The sequence below is a fragment of the Colias croceus genome, chromosome 12, assembly GCF_905220415.1.
Source record: "Colias croceus chromosome 12, ilColCroc2.1".
Taxonomy (NCBI): domain Eukaryota; kingdom Metazoa; phylum Arthropoda; class Insecta; order Lepidoptera; family Pieridae; genus Colias; species Colias croceus.
This window is the reverse complement of record NC_059548.1, coordinates 8,345,309-8,362,968: the sequence shown is the minus strand read 5'-3', so window position 1 is coordinate 8,362,968 and position 17,660 is coordinate 8,345,309. Positions and strand designations below refer to the sequence as shown.

The following is a 17,660-nucleotide window of genomic DNA, read 5'->3' as shown; positions in this document are numbered from 1 at the left end:
CAGTGAATTTAGCTGATTTTTTTTTCAATGATGATGATGATGATCAAAAAATTAAGTATGTAAAAATGGAAAAGTTTATAAAAATAGAAAATATTATATTCACCATAAGAGTGTTAAAATATAGATCAAAACTAATCAATGGCCGAAAAAAATTTTGAAATCCATCAATAAATGACTGAGATATAGATTATTGAAGTTTACATATTTTAGCACGAAACATCTGTGGATTTGAAGCGCCTTTGACATCACACACTCGCGCTAGTATCGCTAGGGCGGATTACTTCGATTGTATGATTTCATTATTCAAAACTGTTATTAAACGTAAAATAAAAGAAAATTGTAATAAAAATATTGCTCATACAGTCAAAAATAAAATATAAAATATAATTTTATATATTATTCACATTTATTTATTCTTTATTTATGAGTGTTTACTTAGTTTAGTTTTAATTTCAGTATAATGGAAGAAGGCTTCGTCGAAGGTCGAAATTATTTAATTTGCGTAATATTAATATTAATACAGGCAAAACTTCTTTAGGCGCGTTGAGAGAAAAATTTCAAGATCGCGCCATGGCAATAACGTCACGTCATGTAGTAAGGCGACGATTCTGACGATCTTTGCATCTTGCCAAAGAAGTTTTACTTCTGACACGTGTGCTCGGCACACACGCTTTTTTCAAACTTTGCCCTTTTTATCTGGAACGGTTGGACCGATTTTGATAGAACTTTCACTGAAAGATAGTAGATGTAACCAAGTTAGAATCCAGATACTAAACTTAAGCAATAGCCTGAAAAGTATTTCAACACACTTTTATATAAGATTTTGACCCAATTTAAACGGACAGTCAAAAGACAATATTATTAAAGCGTATTGTTCGTCTTTTTTAACTATGTACTTATGTTATTATATTAATATTATACAGATATTCGCAGAGGAATATTAGATTTAGGTACAGGAAAAACTCATTTACGCGGTTGAAACCGCGTGGCGCAGCTCTAGTATGAGAATAGGTACTTAATTATTTTTTACTGAACTAACTCGGTTTCATCCCGCGTAAAAAACCAAGTATAATTTATGTACCTACTTTATAATAATATGTTATTCTGGTAAATAATATAAGGTGAATAAAATAACGTCAAAATCCGTTTAGTGGGGTGAACTGATTCCATTTTTCCTTATTAGTAAGTATATTTATATATTATTTTAAATATGGAACTCGTCACTCACCGCGTAATCGTCACGGCACTCGCGGCTTATTCGGAAAGTAAATCAAATTTGCAAAGTATTTATAATCCGTACAAAAAACAATTGAGTTTTCAGTTCACCTTAAAATGTAATACATCTTTGTAAATAAATTTCTGGACTGTCTACAGAACCTGGCACACATAAATTATATCTCAATTCTTTTTTCGGCAATTAAGTTAACGATTGAACTTGGCTCCCATTTTTACATTAATGATTTTGGTGGGATTATTAATTACGGCTTCTCAGACCCAATCCCGTAGTCAGCAGGGTGATAAGAAGTTATATTGAATGTAATTATTACAACGTAAAGGATTATGCGACCATTACAGTGAAAATATCGTTTCAATATACACGTCAATCGCTATGTTCAAATTTTGGTGCCTTATTTTTTTTATATGCCTCCCAGCATGTCTGTGCAACAGTGATATTATATTAGACAACTCTGACGATTATAATATAATATGTCAATTTACAAAATGTCTCAATAAGTGTTGTTCTAAAAATCAGTATATGAATACAACAGTATGGTATTCGAGTACTTGTGTCAAAAATGATGAGAATTATAATCTAGATTTTTCAAATGTACAACTGTACGATACTGAGGAACATTCGAGAAAAATTAACAAGAAGTTTGGTGATCTTTTTCGATTGAAACCAGGTTTATTTAACAATAATGAAACGTTCTTTACCATTGCTGCTCAAGTTGATGTCCTGCAACTCATAAGTTATTTAAACGAGGTATGTACAATTCATATTAGTGTTTGTATATTAGGTGGTTTATCTAAATATAATATTGGTACCTATACTTATATATTCAAGTGTGAAAATTTATAATTAATGTTCATTTTATTAACTTAAGATTTATATGCAAAATACAATCAATATATGTACCTAGGTAACCCATTTTACGTTCGATAATTAATTGATAACATTATGTTTCTATGCATTTAGTTAAAAATTATAAAATGTGCTATTTTATTCTACCCCTTTAACAATCTAGTTATCAACAATAAAAATGGAGATGAAGAAAAATGAAATTTATATAATATAGAGGTAAATATATTTTCGACAAACTAAAACGACTTTTGCACTGTCGTTTTTTTTGTGTTTTGGAAACAAGATGGCTGATTATCATACATAATATACTCATAATTTAAATAAATATTTTAATATACATATAATTACACCCAGGCACAGAGGAAACTTCTTATTCATCACACAAATATTTGCCCTGGATGGGAATCGAACCGACGACCTCTGGCTTGTAAGGCAGGGCCACCACCAACCAAGCGAACTGGCCAGTCGGTTTTTAAACAAAGCTATAAAAAGCAAATCTTTTTTTGAAAGCATCGAGGATGTTTAATATTTTTTAAAATTCTGTAAAAATATAAATTATAATAATAAATTACATTATATTACATGACGTGATGTATTGTTATTACATGAGCAACTCAAAACTTTCCTGTTGAGATAGCCTTTGGTTTTATAAGGAATTATTGATTTAATAATTACATTTTTAAATAACTAAGTACAAATATATTAATGAGTTATTATTATTATTTTCCAAAGAGACCTTTATCTATATATCAAAATCTATAATAAGTGTATTCAGAGATACAAACCAACAGAATGCAACTTTAATATTTGTAGAGATTGTAGAGCTACCGCCCCGAAATAACTTTAACATTTTTTTGATAAATAAGCATGAAGGACTAACAAATCAAAGATCGTTCTTCTAGTCTTTTTACCTATAGCCATGGACCCAATAAATATCTAGCTAGGTAATTATTTTTATTAATAGGTGTTTTTTCTTTTTGTATGTATATAAATATTAACCCGATCAAAAAGGTTTATTTATATTTGCATGTTTCAAATTTTCTTCACAATTTTGTTTAATACTTACTAGCTTGTTGTGTGAATTTTTCTTCGAACAATCTATTTCAACAAGTATTCAATCCAATAATTTGCTCCTCAATTTATTCCATCATCTATGACCAACTACATGACCATAACAAAACATTGATTAGCAGGAATATTGTGGTCAGGATAAAATTATTCCATTTAATAATGTACAATTAAATACCATTACCAACTAATATAGCTTCCTTATTAAACTAGTTATAATAATAGTTATATTGAACAAATTTTGTATTTTGTGGATAATAATTTCCATTTCTTTTAGGCTGAACCGTTGACAATTGAAAAACTACTATAGCATTCTGTAATCTTTAGGGCCCCAGTGAAAATATTTTTGTTAATATTTTTCCTTTTTCTTGATTATGAAGCCGTCTTCGAAATTGTTATATGGAAGTCTTAGCCAAAAAACCCTCACAAAGCCATCGGTAGAGAAAGTGCTACTAAAAATGAAACATCGTTTTGAAATTAAATGAAAGTTGAATAAAAGCACATAAAAGGTTGAATATATAAGATGACAGTTCTAAATTCCATTCCGATTATAGAAAAGCACAATCTCGACGATCGGAAATCAAGACTATCCTTAGTACTGTACTCGCGAGTCTCGACTATACTCGTAAGGGTAGCAACCAGCTCATACTTTTAGAAGCTACGATATAACCACAGACTAATAATAATATACTACGTATATAACAGAACTTTCCAATTCACACCAAAATTCACATTTATTGTCTTAAAGTTTGAATAAACATGTAAACATGTGATTAGAGCAGTGATGAAATCTTTTACAACGGTACCTAGTACCTACTTACAGATATTTTTGTCTGAACTTAAATCTCCGCTTTTTTATTGAATTTTACGGCCCCAACCAAACCATAGGTATCTTTTCCTTTTAAAAACATGCTAACTAAAAATATATAACAGTAAAATGTCCAAAGTATTTTGGATGAATCTTTAATTTCATTTTTTTTTTATTCTAATAAACACAAAATAATACTAATTTATAACAACATTATTATCTACAGGATGGATATCTCTATTTAGAGTCACCCAATGCTTACAAAAGATGGAGGATACTTAATAAAGACAATTTCTGTGTAGATTATGGAATTAAGAATAATATATCGACGATTCAATTCTGGGGAATTCTTGAAGATGAGTATCACCCTCCCGCTTATAAAACATATTATCAGACTTCAGGTAATTAGTATCTACTTTTATGATTTATTTCTTTGTTTATGCAAGAGTGCAATAATTTTAATCAAGCAATAAAACGTAATTAAACTTAAAGTTAAAAATAAATAAGTTATGCCTATATCTACACGTATTTACACTGACATGAAAACTTAGTCATATTTTTATAATTTTATACTTATTGTTTATGTAAAAATATGGACAATGAAGAAACTTTTGCATGCCTTCATAAGTACCTTCCCTAATTTTGGTTCATAAATTTCATTGCAATTAATCCAGTATTTATGACGTGATACATTAACGATCAGTCCATAAATAATGAATAAAAACGATTGTTAGGAGTACACGAAGTCCATCCAGTTTAACAAAATATTATTATCATAAATATTAAAAAGAACCCCTCTAGCCTATCACAGTAGAAAGAACTTCTTGAAAATCAATTATATTCATTATATAATATTTATTTAATTTCAGGTCTCATTATATCATCAATATTCCTATTTCTTCTGTTCTTGGTATACTGTGTACTCCCGGAATTGCGAAACATCGGCGGTATGGTGCTTATGGCCTATGTTATAAGCCTCATGGGAGCCTTTGTGTCTCTGACCGTAATGAACTTGAGCACACTGCAGGAAGAAACCGATTGTATTGTAATAAGTATGTGATTCTTATTTAGTTCTATAGCTATTAAGTATTAATATTAGAATGAACTAAGAGAAATCAAGCGTAGAGTGAACAGATACCTTCTAGGGAAGCGCGTTCCGTCTTAGACCACATCTCAGAACATCAGGCAAGATTGTTTGTGGTCAAGCGCTTCCCTATTCCCAATAAAAAAAAATGATTGAAACCGTATAGGATGTGTTTAATACGAATTAATCTAATGAATCAAAAATATTGAAACTTATACATAAAACTACTAAATCCCTTCTATTAAATTTTAAACTAAATTCCACCCTTATATTAAATCTTAATAAAAAAGACTGGACTTTAGAATATCTCCAATAAATGGAGATATTTGAAAAGAGATTCAAATGAAATATATTAATTATAAATTATAATGTTATTTCATGCTATTATTATCATTAATTTATTAATATAATTTTATTCCTTGTGATTTTCAGCTACTTTCATTTACTTCTTTATCCTGTCTGCATGCACGTGGATGAATGTTATGTCGTTTGATATTTGGTGGACGTTTCGGTAAGTTTTAGCACAGTTGACAGCATAGAAATCTAAATAACAAGGCACTGTTATTTAGATTTCTATGGTTGACAGATATATACTACGTACATACAGTTAAGGTCTCAGCACACATATGGGATCGGAATACTATACAAGAAAAACCCTATATTTCGGTAATATACTTATATTTAACGAAGATAAAAACCATTTTTCAAAAAATATTTATTAACTGTGCCAAAACAGCTCGCAGGTGTCATGGCGTAAACGTGACGTCACCCTTTCGTATTTACGAATTTCGTATTTACGTATTTACGAAAGAGTGACGTCACGTTTACGCCATGACACCTGCGAGCTGTTTTGGCACAGTTAATAAATATTTTTTGAAAAATGGTTTTTATCTTCGTTAAATATAAGTATATTACCGAAATATAGGGTTTTTCTTGTATAGTAAACGTATACACACATTATGGAAGAGGATTTCAAAATCTTTCGTCATGCCTATTATATAATATCTATCTTTTTCTTCCCTAATATTTACGTAATTATGCACATAAATTTAAACAATATTTTTTTAAGGTTTCCATTTTTTTAGATTTTCGTGCTCTTCTAGATTGGTTAAAAAATAGATGCGATCTTTAAACAGACTGGACTCCTAATAGGTAGGTACTATTTGTAGCTATCATTTTAGTAGAAAATATGTCAACATAATTTAAAACTCATACTGCCATATCTATAGAAATTAAAAAATAGTCTCTTTTTAACTTGTAGTCAGATACGGTATCTATACATATAATAAATCTGTAGAAGGGTCAATTCTGTATACTGAAAATATTGAAAAAATAACTAGCAGGGGGTGTTACTGGATCGATACCAAACCCGAAAATGTGATTAAAAAAATTTTTGTCTGTCTGTCTGTCTGTATGTGAAGACATCACGTGAAAACTACCGGTTCGATTTCGATGAAACTTGGTATAATTATACCTTATTATCCTGGGCGTAAAATAGGATACTTTTTATCCTGGAAAAATTCGTAGAAAAAAAAATAATCTCAATTTTTCAGTTATCCATAGACGTTGTTCTGTAGTAGGTACCGCGAACACACGTTGCGTATTATTATAGACCTAGCCGTATTTGGGTCCAATCGATATTTATAAGATGTCATTGTCCGAGTTACTCAAAATGGAGAAATAAACCATCCAGGCAAAGACCGACATCCACGCGGACGGAGTCGCGGGCGGAAGCTAGTTTACAAATATATTTATTGAAAGGGCTACAAACTGAAACAATCGATATTTATTTAATGTGAAATGACATCACTTTAAACTTTTTTCTATACTATGTATCTAAGTAAGATAAGTATAATTTTAAATACTAAATCGGATAAAACATTACCAGGTATCTCGAATAAAACGCCTATAAAACAGACAATAATGAATATAAGTTTTAAAACACCACGGCACACACCTTTAAAATACTACAATGAAAATATATTTATTCACAACACTTATCCTAAAATCAAACAGAAAACATTGACTAACTTACAACAAAAACACAATTCTCATAGCTTTACTACTGATATGGGTTTGGATAAAAATACTTTAAACTATAACATAACTAAGCCACTAATATTAAATAAGGAATGTGACGGTACCGACAAAAATAAAATTACCAATTGTCAACAAACCATAACAGATGTCAGCACAAAGGTAATAAAACGTAAAATTATAATTATGGGTGATGAACGCGTTAGAAATTTGTCTATAAGTATGCTGGAAAAACGGAAAAATAAGTGGAACGACTGTTATGAAATATTTGGCTTGACAAAACCGCATGCTTCTTCAAGTGAAATATTAAACAGCTGTGAAAGTTTGATACAATCTGTAAATAATGAAGATATATTAATATTGGGCTTAGGTTCCAATGACAAAAATCCATATATTCTAATTTCAAATTTACTAAAATTATTGGGAAAATTAAAAAATAATAAAATATTTATATTAAATGTAAAATATAACCGTTACTTGAATGAGAAATTTCTTAATACAAAAATGAAACTTTTTTTAAGAGGACATACAAATTGTACATATATTGATATTGATGAAGATTATACATTTTATAATTTCAGACTTAATTATATTGAAAATTTAACAAATAAATTAAATATGGAAATTGACAGCTTAGAATATGCAAATACATTTTTAAATCCCAAAAATATTAAAAAAAGGCTTGCTTCTGCAAAAAAATGCAATTCATTCCAAAATAATCAAAACAATTCCTATCCAGTAAAAAAAGGAACTATTCCCTATTATTTTAAGAGGTCAAAAAATGTTTTACATACTCTAAAACCGAACCAGTTAAATGAGGACATACCAAATAGTAATTTAATATTGAAAAATAAAAATACTCCATCAAATTCAAAATTTTTTCGTATCTAAAACACAATTTTTGACAATTTTACATCAAAATATAGCCGGAGCTATTAATAAGTCAGAAGAACTATATTTGGCAATATCACAACTAGATAAATCACACAACATTGACATCATATGTTTATGTGAAACGTTTATCAAAAAAGGAAATGAACAGTTACTTAAATTACCAGGATATAGGTTAATATCATCATTTTCTCGTAAACAAAGAAGAGGTGGAACATGTATTTTGGTTAAGCATGACATTCCATGCACCAATCTAGACTTCATAAGGGATTATGGTTGCAATTTATTATTTGAATGTTGTGGTATAGTCTATAGAATTAAAGCACTTAAATACAGTGATAATTTGTATATATAGAATCCCTAGTCAAAACATAAATATTTTTATAGGAAATCTTCAGGATATATTACAAAGGATTGGATTTAAAAATAAAAAAATAATATTATGTGGAGATTGGAATATTGATATTCTTAAAAAGACTAAGTTTTCAGATGAACTCATTACTTTACTACAGAACTTTAATATTGAATGCTTAATAAAAACACCTACTAGGAAAAATGCATGCATAGACCAAATAGCAACAAATATAAAAAGAAATGTGAACACAGAAGTACTACACCTCGGTTTGTCAGACCATGAAACGGCACAGATATTAAAAGTTAGTATGACAAAGCGCAAAACAAACGTATCCTGGTTTGAGACAAAAAGAGACTACTGTAATGAGAATATTCGTAAATTTTGTGAATGTATGTCATCATTAAGCTTCTCCGAAACACATGAATTTAATAATTTAAATGAATGCTTTAATGCTTTTTATGAGTTATTCAAACTGTTTTAATATGATCTCTGTTTTCCTATTATTAAGATAAAGAGAAGTACAGGAAAATCTAATCTTAACTGGATAACAAAAGGATTGAAGAAATGTTGTATAAGAAAGCGACAACTTTATCTTAAAAATATATATATTAAAAAAATGTATACTCATAGTTGGAATCATTATGTGAAATATAAAAATATACTAAAAAGGTGCATTCTTAAGTCAAAACAAATTCAAAGTGAAAAATTTATTAAATTGGCAAAAAATAAGAACAAAGCTTTATGGCAAATGATATCTAATAATATTAATGACGAAACTAATATTACAGAAATTGAAGAGATTGTAGTTAATAATAAAATATACAACTCAATGAATGAAATTTGCGAACAGTTTAATAATTTTTTTATTGACATCACAAATCAAACGAAATTTAATTTTGATGTAAATGCCATAAAAAAGACTTTGACTACAGAAAGTTGCAATACTATTTTCTTAACACCTACAAACAGTATCGAAATTTGTAAAATAATAAAATCACTTAATAACACTAATTCAGTAGGAACAGATGGAATAAATACAAAAATATTAAAATCCTGCAGTGACCATATTTGCGAACCGTTGTCTTTTCTTGTAAATTTATCGATGGAACAGGGAACTTTTCCACACGCGCTAAAAACATCAGTGATAAAACCATTATTTAAAAAAGACGATCCAAAAGATATTAAAAATTACAGACCGATAGCGTTAATACCAGTGATATCTAAAATATTTGAAAAAGTAATCTTAGAAAGAATTAGAAATTATATTGATAGAAACAAGATCTTATGTAAAGAACAGTTTGGATTTAGGAAAAATAGTTCCACTTCATTAGCATGCTTTGATATGGTGAAAGAAATAATTCAAGCCTTCATCGAAAAAAAACCCGTAAGCGCTATATTTCTAGATATGAGCAAGGCATTTGATTTTGTAGACCATGAATTACTCTTGCTTAAGTTAGATAAATATGGTATAAGAGGAATTGCCAAAGAATGGATTGCTAGTTATTTAAAGGATAGAGATCAGTATGTGGAAGTACAACAAATAGTAAATCAATCAAGAAACGTATATAGATCAGTAAAAAAAACTAATAGATCAGGTGTACCACAAGGAAGTGTGCTCGGCCCGTTTTTATTTCTCTTGTATATTAATGACCTACCGAAATCAGTGAAACACAAATTAGTTTTATTCGCAGACGACACTACCCTAATTGTTAAATGTACTGAAAAGGAAACGTACGAGAGAGATATAAATGAAGCAGTTAAAAATATTGTAAAATGGTTAGAAGACAACAATCTTAAAATTAACTTATTAAAAACAAAAATAATTCAATTTTATACTAAGAATTGCACCAAAATAAACCTAAATATAAAGTGTGATAACCAAGTAATAGAACAAGTAGATCATCATAAATTCTTGGGTGTTTTGTTGGATGAAGGTCTAAAATGGAACAAACACATTGATTACGTTTGTGACAGAATTAATCGTTTCGTTTACGTATTACGGCGTCTAAGAGATACTGTTTCTATGAATGCAGCAATAAATGCTTATCATGCCTACGTTTCCTCTGTACTTTCATATGGAATCATTCTTTGGGGACAATCTTGTGATGTGCGGAAGGTATTTGTCTCACAAAAAAAATGTATCAGAGCTCTGTGCGGTTTGAACCAAAGAGACAGTTGTAGACCTCTGTTTAGTAAATTACGGATCCTTACTTTAACTTGCATGTACATAAGAGAAGTATGTTTATTTGTAAAATATCACCCGGAATACTTTAAGAAGAAAGGAGAAGTAAATTCGCATACCTATGTTGACAAGATTCCAAAACAAATTACATTTCCCAACGTGTAGAATCAACAAAGCTAAAAACAGTGTAACATTTATGGCTATTAAAATATATAATAAAATACCGGACAATTTCAAGGAACTACCAGTAAATCTTTTCAAAAATAAACTGACGAACTGGTTAATGGTAAAACAATTTTATGACATTGAAGAATTTATGACTTTGAAGTAGTGTAAACTGAATTGTGTGTGATAAGTGAAGTGTGTAGTGATATAATCGTGTAAATCGTAGTGCGTTCGCGTAATTGTGAAAATTGAATTGTGTGTACATTTAAATAATTAAACTAATCAACTTTCTTTTTTAATATTTGCACACCCAATAAATGGGTAGAATGTATTAGCCACATAATATTGTAATGAAAACATCTATAATTTGTAACTACATTCTTGCAAATAAATATAATTTGAATTTGAATTTGTCATTCAAAATCTGTAGATGTGCCACCCGCTACTCAATACCCCCTCAATACCCTCGTAAACACGCTGATGGGGGGGGGAGCCATTTCGAAGTTTTTGTATGAAGTTTCCTTACTGTATGTATCTGTATATTGTGGTTTTAGATTGTATCAAAATATCCCTGAGCTGGTATCGCCTTTTTTGGCAACACTACCGGTATCGTGGGTCAAATTCTACCCATACCAAACAATCTGTTGTAGAACGTAGATTTTTTTATTATTTGTATAAAATATGGTTGATAAGAAATAAAAAAATATTTTTTTACAAAATAACCTTATTTAATTTTAGAATATAAAAAAAATATCATGTTTTACACACATTTGTAAATAACCTTATTTTTAGCACTTTTTGGTTAATGTGAACTTAAAACATAAAAAAAACAGAAATGTTAGAAAAACTTTAACTAAAATACAGGGTTACTTGTAAAACACCGGCAACCTCGCAGGACAATATAGCTAACATCATAAGCAACAACATTTGTTCTACGACTTTTGATAATTTGTTAGATTTTATTTTCATACAAAAATAAATATTCATTTAATTTTCCGTTTGAATCTTATAAACTCTACGCCTCCGAAAAATTACGTAAACAAGAAGCGAACGAGAGCGGGAAGGGGGCGTCGCGTCGTCCATCCGATAATGAATAGAACATAGACTTACAAATGTTAGGAGAGTACAGTAAAAGTTAAAAAAATCATTTAAAAATAATTTATTGCGTTATGCCAAAAGTCGTAGAACAAATGTTGTTACTTATGATGTTAGCTATCTTGTCCTGCGAGGTTGCTGGTGTTTTACAAGTAACCCTGTATATTTATGGCACTTCTCATATCTTTATTATAACAAAAAAACAAATTGCTTCTGAAATCAGCATAAAATAAAAAAATGACAACCAAAACCAAAATGACTTCTACCATCAACTATCATCCTCATCTTCTTCACTCTCATCTCTCGTATTTTCGTTCCTCGTATATTTTCTATTATTCTCGTATCTCCTCTTCGTTTTCATCGTCGTCAGAACTTACTCCAAATACACTGTCTTCTAAGCAACTAACAGATTAGGGATTGTCTCGATCGCTGATGATTTCGTCGTCACAAAGTTGGTTTACATTTGGTATTCTTTCATTTTTCAATTCCAAATCATCACTTAAGTCGTTCATCAACTTCTTGATTTGTCTGTCGTTCAAAAAGCCCTCCAATGTAGTACAAATAAACAATAAAACCAAAAAAGTAAGTAATTACACTCAGTGAAAAAAGTTACTTATTTGGTGTCGTGGGTCGAACGTGACCCAGAAAGCTACTTACCTCCGCTCCTAAGCTAGTCACAGTTCTGCACATCCACCCCCCGCTGCAGCTAGCGACGCACTGAGAATACTTAGAAGCGCACAGTCGTTACATAAATATTTAAAGAATTATAACCGAAAATGTTCGCTTCAGGGTCAAATTTGACCCACGATACCTGCTAAGGGATATAATTATGTACTTCTTTTGGCGCGATGGAGAAAAATGATGAGAGTGAATTTTTACGATGTGCGCGCACACCGACACCTAAATTTAACAGCATAAAGTTAGTTCAAGGTGGTATGAAAATTGTATATTCTAGTATTTTTTTTTCCATACGCCAAAGAAGTATAACTTCTAACGCGTGTAGGTACATAAGTACACACACTCTTTTTTTTTCAAGTTTTCCTTTATAAGCGTGCACTAAGGATTTTCAAGAAACTTGCCTCGTTTTAAAAATTGTGCAAAGTAAACAAAACCTGTTTTTCTTTATGAAAGTGTCAGTTTTTTTTTTATGGGTATTCGATTATTCGGATGGCAAATTAAAAAAAAGTCAGAAACTGTTAAATCATGGGAGTTAAATTAGCATTGTTGCAAGTATAGCATTTTTATACACATTGATTGTAGAGTAATAAAATTAAACATAAATAGGCCTTGGACGGTTTTATTACGGTCCTTACCACAAAAGCGGAAAATAATCCAACATGCTAAGTCACCGACCCAATTAAATTTGTTGTGTTTTATCCTGGCTAATATAAATAATTAATATAGTTTAGAATTCCATAAAACAGCTTATTAGTTATTACTAAATTACATATCGTTGCTTTAAAAATAATCATCATTTGTTTTTAAATAAATTTTAAATTAGTAAACAACATTTTAAATTTGTTTACTATTTAAGTAGTAGGTAATATTTAAATAGTAAACAAATTTAAAATGATATTCACTACTCTGCTCAGAACTAAAATAGCAAAATAGCGTAACCAAAACACAGAAACAAAATCTAGTTACATAATATATTTTTTTTAATATCTTTATAAGTGTCAGATTTACCGCCTGTAAGATGATGAACCATCGTGTTTTATTTAAAGACATATTAACATACATCACAATTAACATATTACACCTCCCGCCGAAATCGTCATTGCAGATAGTGACATCCACAAAAGTTCCCAGACAAATAATCATTTGTATGGCTATAACAGAACCTTGACATGGGGCCAACCCTGGGTGTGGGAACCTTTTTATCTCAGCGCGACATTTGTCACTATTTTGTGCTTCTACTTTCAAATTAATTGATAAGGAATATTGTGGAACAAATCCTAATTTTTAAATGGGAATAACAATAGCTTAAACTTTAGTTACCACGATGGTTGCCAGAAGGGACCAATATCTGCTGTGCTGCCATCGCTTTGGCAACTAACCTAATTTTTTTTCGTAAAACTTGAGCTTTTGTTCCTCTAAATGAAGTTAGAAGACAAAAGCACTGCAGACATAAAAATATACTTTCAGAAAGATTGTAATAATATCAGAATCAATGTTAAAAATTAATGTATTTGACTAAATTGTTCACAGAGGTTACGCTAAAGCGCGGCCCATACACAGAAAAGGCGAAAAATTCAAGTTTTGTATGTACTGCCTGTATGCTTGGGGAGTACCTCTGTCCATGTCAATTGGATTTGTGCTGATCAACGCTGCTGATCTCCGTGATATGCCGTGGTTCATTCAACCGAATGTACCCGCTTTTGGATGCTTTATTAATGGTAATTTATTATAAATATTATAGGTACATTTTTTTATTTATATGGACAAAAGGTTGAATCCCATTGACCACCGAGCGGCCCAATGAGACCACGACACAATAGATTTTCTATTGTGTCTGTGATTCCGGGGGCTGAGGGAATAAAAGACATTTTTCTCCATTGTAGCAAATAAAATTTCAAAGAAACTGAAAGTTTGATAATTTGAAGAAAGGAAAAAAACACATATTTACCAACAAATTAAAATAATTTGTCCAGTTAGGTTAACGTATTCTATTGATATCATTGTTATACTCTTTTTTCAAAGGTGGTCAACAGTTCGTATACTTATACATTCCAATGCTGATATTGATTCTATGCAATTGGATGTTTTATCTGTTAACTGCGTTCAATATATGGCGTCTAAGTAGAGGTACCGCCAGGGTCCTTAACTCGGAAGCTGCTGGCAACCCTACTGCGCATCGTACACAAAAACAGAGGTAATTTTTAACATCTATAATATTTTTAGCACATTTGATCTCATCAGCCCATATTTTAAACCAAACGCAAATAAATATAGAGGCTCTATAACGGGGGTTAAATATTCTCAATAGTCAATAACATCAGTTTATATATTATTGATCCATATTCATGTAAACTGCTTTCGCATCCTCTAGTTTAATTATTTTACTTATTATTTTGCATGTTTTAAAATGAATAAATTTGAATAATCTATATCTATACTAATATTATAAAGCTGAAGAGTTTGTTTGTTTGTTTGAACGCGCTAATCTCGGGAACTACTGGTCCGATTTGAAAAATTCTTTCGGTGTTAGATAGCTCATTTATCGAGGAAGGCGTGATGTAGCGTGATGGCATATAGCCATCACGCTATATGCCATCACGCTACGACCAACAGAAGAGGATCCACGGGGGTGAAACTGCGCGGAGCGGCTAGTCATTAATATTGTGGAGGGGTTGTGAACTCAAAGACGATACTGATCGTAATGATTTTATTTTGCACACAATATCCGTATTTATACAAAAATCGACCAAAAACAAAACCAATCAGAATTCTAATGTTGAAATTGAAATTTAGAATGCGCTCTGATTATGAAAAAGAATGCGCCGGCCTGTACACAATATGATATATATAAACTCTATGCATGTCTCCCATAGTGTCCCCCCTCAAGCGAAGCGAACATTTTTCTTGACGACGCGTCCACTTCTTGTAGTGTAGGGACGTGCCGTGTCCGTGTTGTAGTCTGTAGCAGGAACTGACGACGTAGCACTCGTAGGTGTAGGTGTAGATGCTACTGCTGTGCTTGCCATACCTTCAACCTCTTCGTTTAATATGTATGCAGGCTTGAGTCTGTCAATTGATACTACTGTAGTCCGAAGTGGTAACTGTATTTGGTAGTACTTGTCGTAGCGCTTCAGTACTTCATAAGGGCCGTCATACGGCGGAGTGAGTGGTGCTCGAAATGTATCGTTCCGTATGAATACATGAGTACACGTAGACAAATCCTTGTAAATAAATGTTGCTCGATTTGCGGGGGATCGTTTAGTCGGTGTGAGTATAGCCATGGTTTCTGTCAGGCGTTTCACGTAGTCAGCGTCTTCAATACCCGTCCGTGTAGGCACGAAGAAATCGGAGGGCATGCGCAGTGTAGTGCCGTAGGTCATCATAGCTGGACTCAAGTTGTTATCTTCTCTTATAGCTGTGCGTAAACCCAGCAGTACTGTCGGTAGTTCGTCTGTCCATTGACAAGTACTGCCGCGAGCTATGAGCGCGGCTTTCATAGTGCGATGCCATCGTTCGATTTGCCCATTTGTATGCATGTCTCCCATAATATAATAAGTTGACTGTTAAAGAAACTTTCCAAAAGCTTGTTAACTTGAGGAAAATATTTATAATTTACATATTATATTTCAGATTCATGGTATATATAAAGTTATCAGTTATAATGGGAATTAACTGGATTCTCGAAGTGATCAGCTCCTTTTCTCCAGAACTAAACATTTGGTTTGTTTCTGACACTTATAATCTGTTTATTGGAGTCATTATATTCTTGATTTTCATATGCAAGAGGTCTATCTACAATAAATTATTGATCAGGTAAGTGGTGGAATGTTCTTATTTGAGATAGAAAAATGCTCTGTCATTAATTTTAATTTAAATATAGAGTAGAACATTAATTTATTTTTTATAAATTATTTTTGTAATATTCCTCGTAAATTTAGGTTACAATTTCGCATAGTCATATTATAATTGATAAATTATTCCGTAATATTATGTCCAAATGTCCATCCATACATGATCGACATAATATTACGAACTACACAAAAAGTTTATTAAACATTTGTAGAAATACATATAATGCAAACCAATTAATAATTTATTTCAGATTCAAAGGAATGAGGCAATATAACCTGCCGAAGAGATCTCTTACTTCTAGCTTCACATTGGAATCAAATTTAAGTCAAGAGGCACCGCCCAGTGTTTGTGTGAACCCTAAAGGCGAAAGGAAACGGTCTTTGGAACAAAAACCTACATTTGAAATTTAATAAGAGTTCAATGGACATTGAGAGAAAAACACTTTTCTAAGGGAGAGGAAGACCAAAGAAATACGAAATAAATATTTAATTGGTACAATTTCTGATGTTTACCAATAGCATATTATAATTTATTATGAATATAGAGTACAGTATAAATTCAAATTGATACATTGATTTTTGTAACTCGTTAATCTATGTCACCAAGAAGGAAAAATATATCTAATAATATTATGTAAAAACGTAAAAATGTTAATTCGATGACCTGCTGATATTGTTTATAAGCTTATGTTGGACGCAGGTAGATGCGCTTGCGTCAGTAAAAATACGCACATACCCAAGTCGTAGGAGTTTTGATAGATAATACATATTTTAAATATTGTTTGCAATAAAATACAAAATGGCTGGTTGAAACCTGCGTATATTACTGATTCTTTTATTATGACTTCATTTGTGCTCATTATTTCATAATAAAATAATTGCAAACAAAATTGTTATTATTGCGTTCATTCTGCCAAATATTGTGTTCACAAAGTATAATATGAGTAGTTTTTTAATATTATGTACCATAGAATAAATAAACAGTGATGACACTGCATAGGTTCTGTGAAAGTTTATTCAGTGATTTTTACCAATATTAACTTATTCTAAAAGTATGCAGTTTAATAATTAGCACCTGTCAAAAATTAAAAGATGAGTCTGATCTTGTAGAGTTCTTTCATGATATATTTAGGAATCTTTGTACATCTACGTCAAATATTAGTACATAGACACATAGTAGGTAATTAAGCTACATTCCTTCGTAATCTTTTTCATATCGAATAGCGGAACATGTAGCTCTAGCTAAATATAATAATTATTATGAGTAAAATATGTGTTGTGATGTTTAAATTTATAGAAACGGCGATATCTGCTTTTTTATATTTATGGCTTCATGTTCCACAGACTATGCATAAAAATAATA

At 30.9% G+C, this 17,660-nt stretch overlaps 1 protein-coding gene across 1 annotated transcript; it reads left to right on the top strand.

The window, feature by feature from the left end:
• The first annotated feature begins 462 nt into the window (after positions 1-462).
• On the top strand, positions 463-16,903 carry LOC123696489 (G-protein coupled receptor Mth2-like). Its single transcript, XM_045642682.1, has 8 exons — positions 463-1,984; positions 4,186-4,360; positions 4,829-5,011; positions 5,476-5,554; positions 13,977-14,164; positions 14,469-14,640; positions 16,077-16,259; positions 16,549-16,903. Exons 1-8 carry the CDS (start codon positions 1,610-1,612, stop codon positions 16,706-16,708), a joined length of 1,515 nt encoding a protein of 504 aa, XP_045498638.1. The 5' UTR covers positions 463-1,609; the 3' UTR covers positions 16,709-16,903.
• The last annotated feature ends 757 nt before the right edge of the window (positions 16,904-17,660 follow it).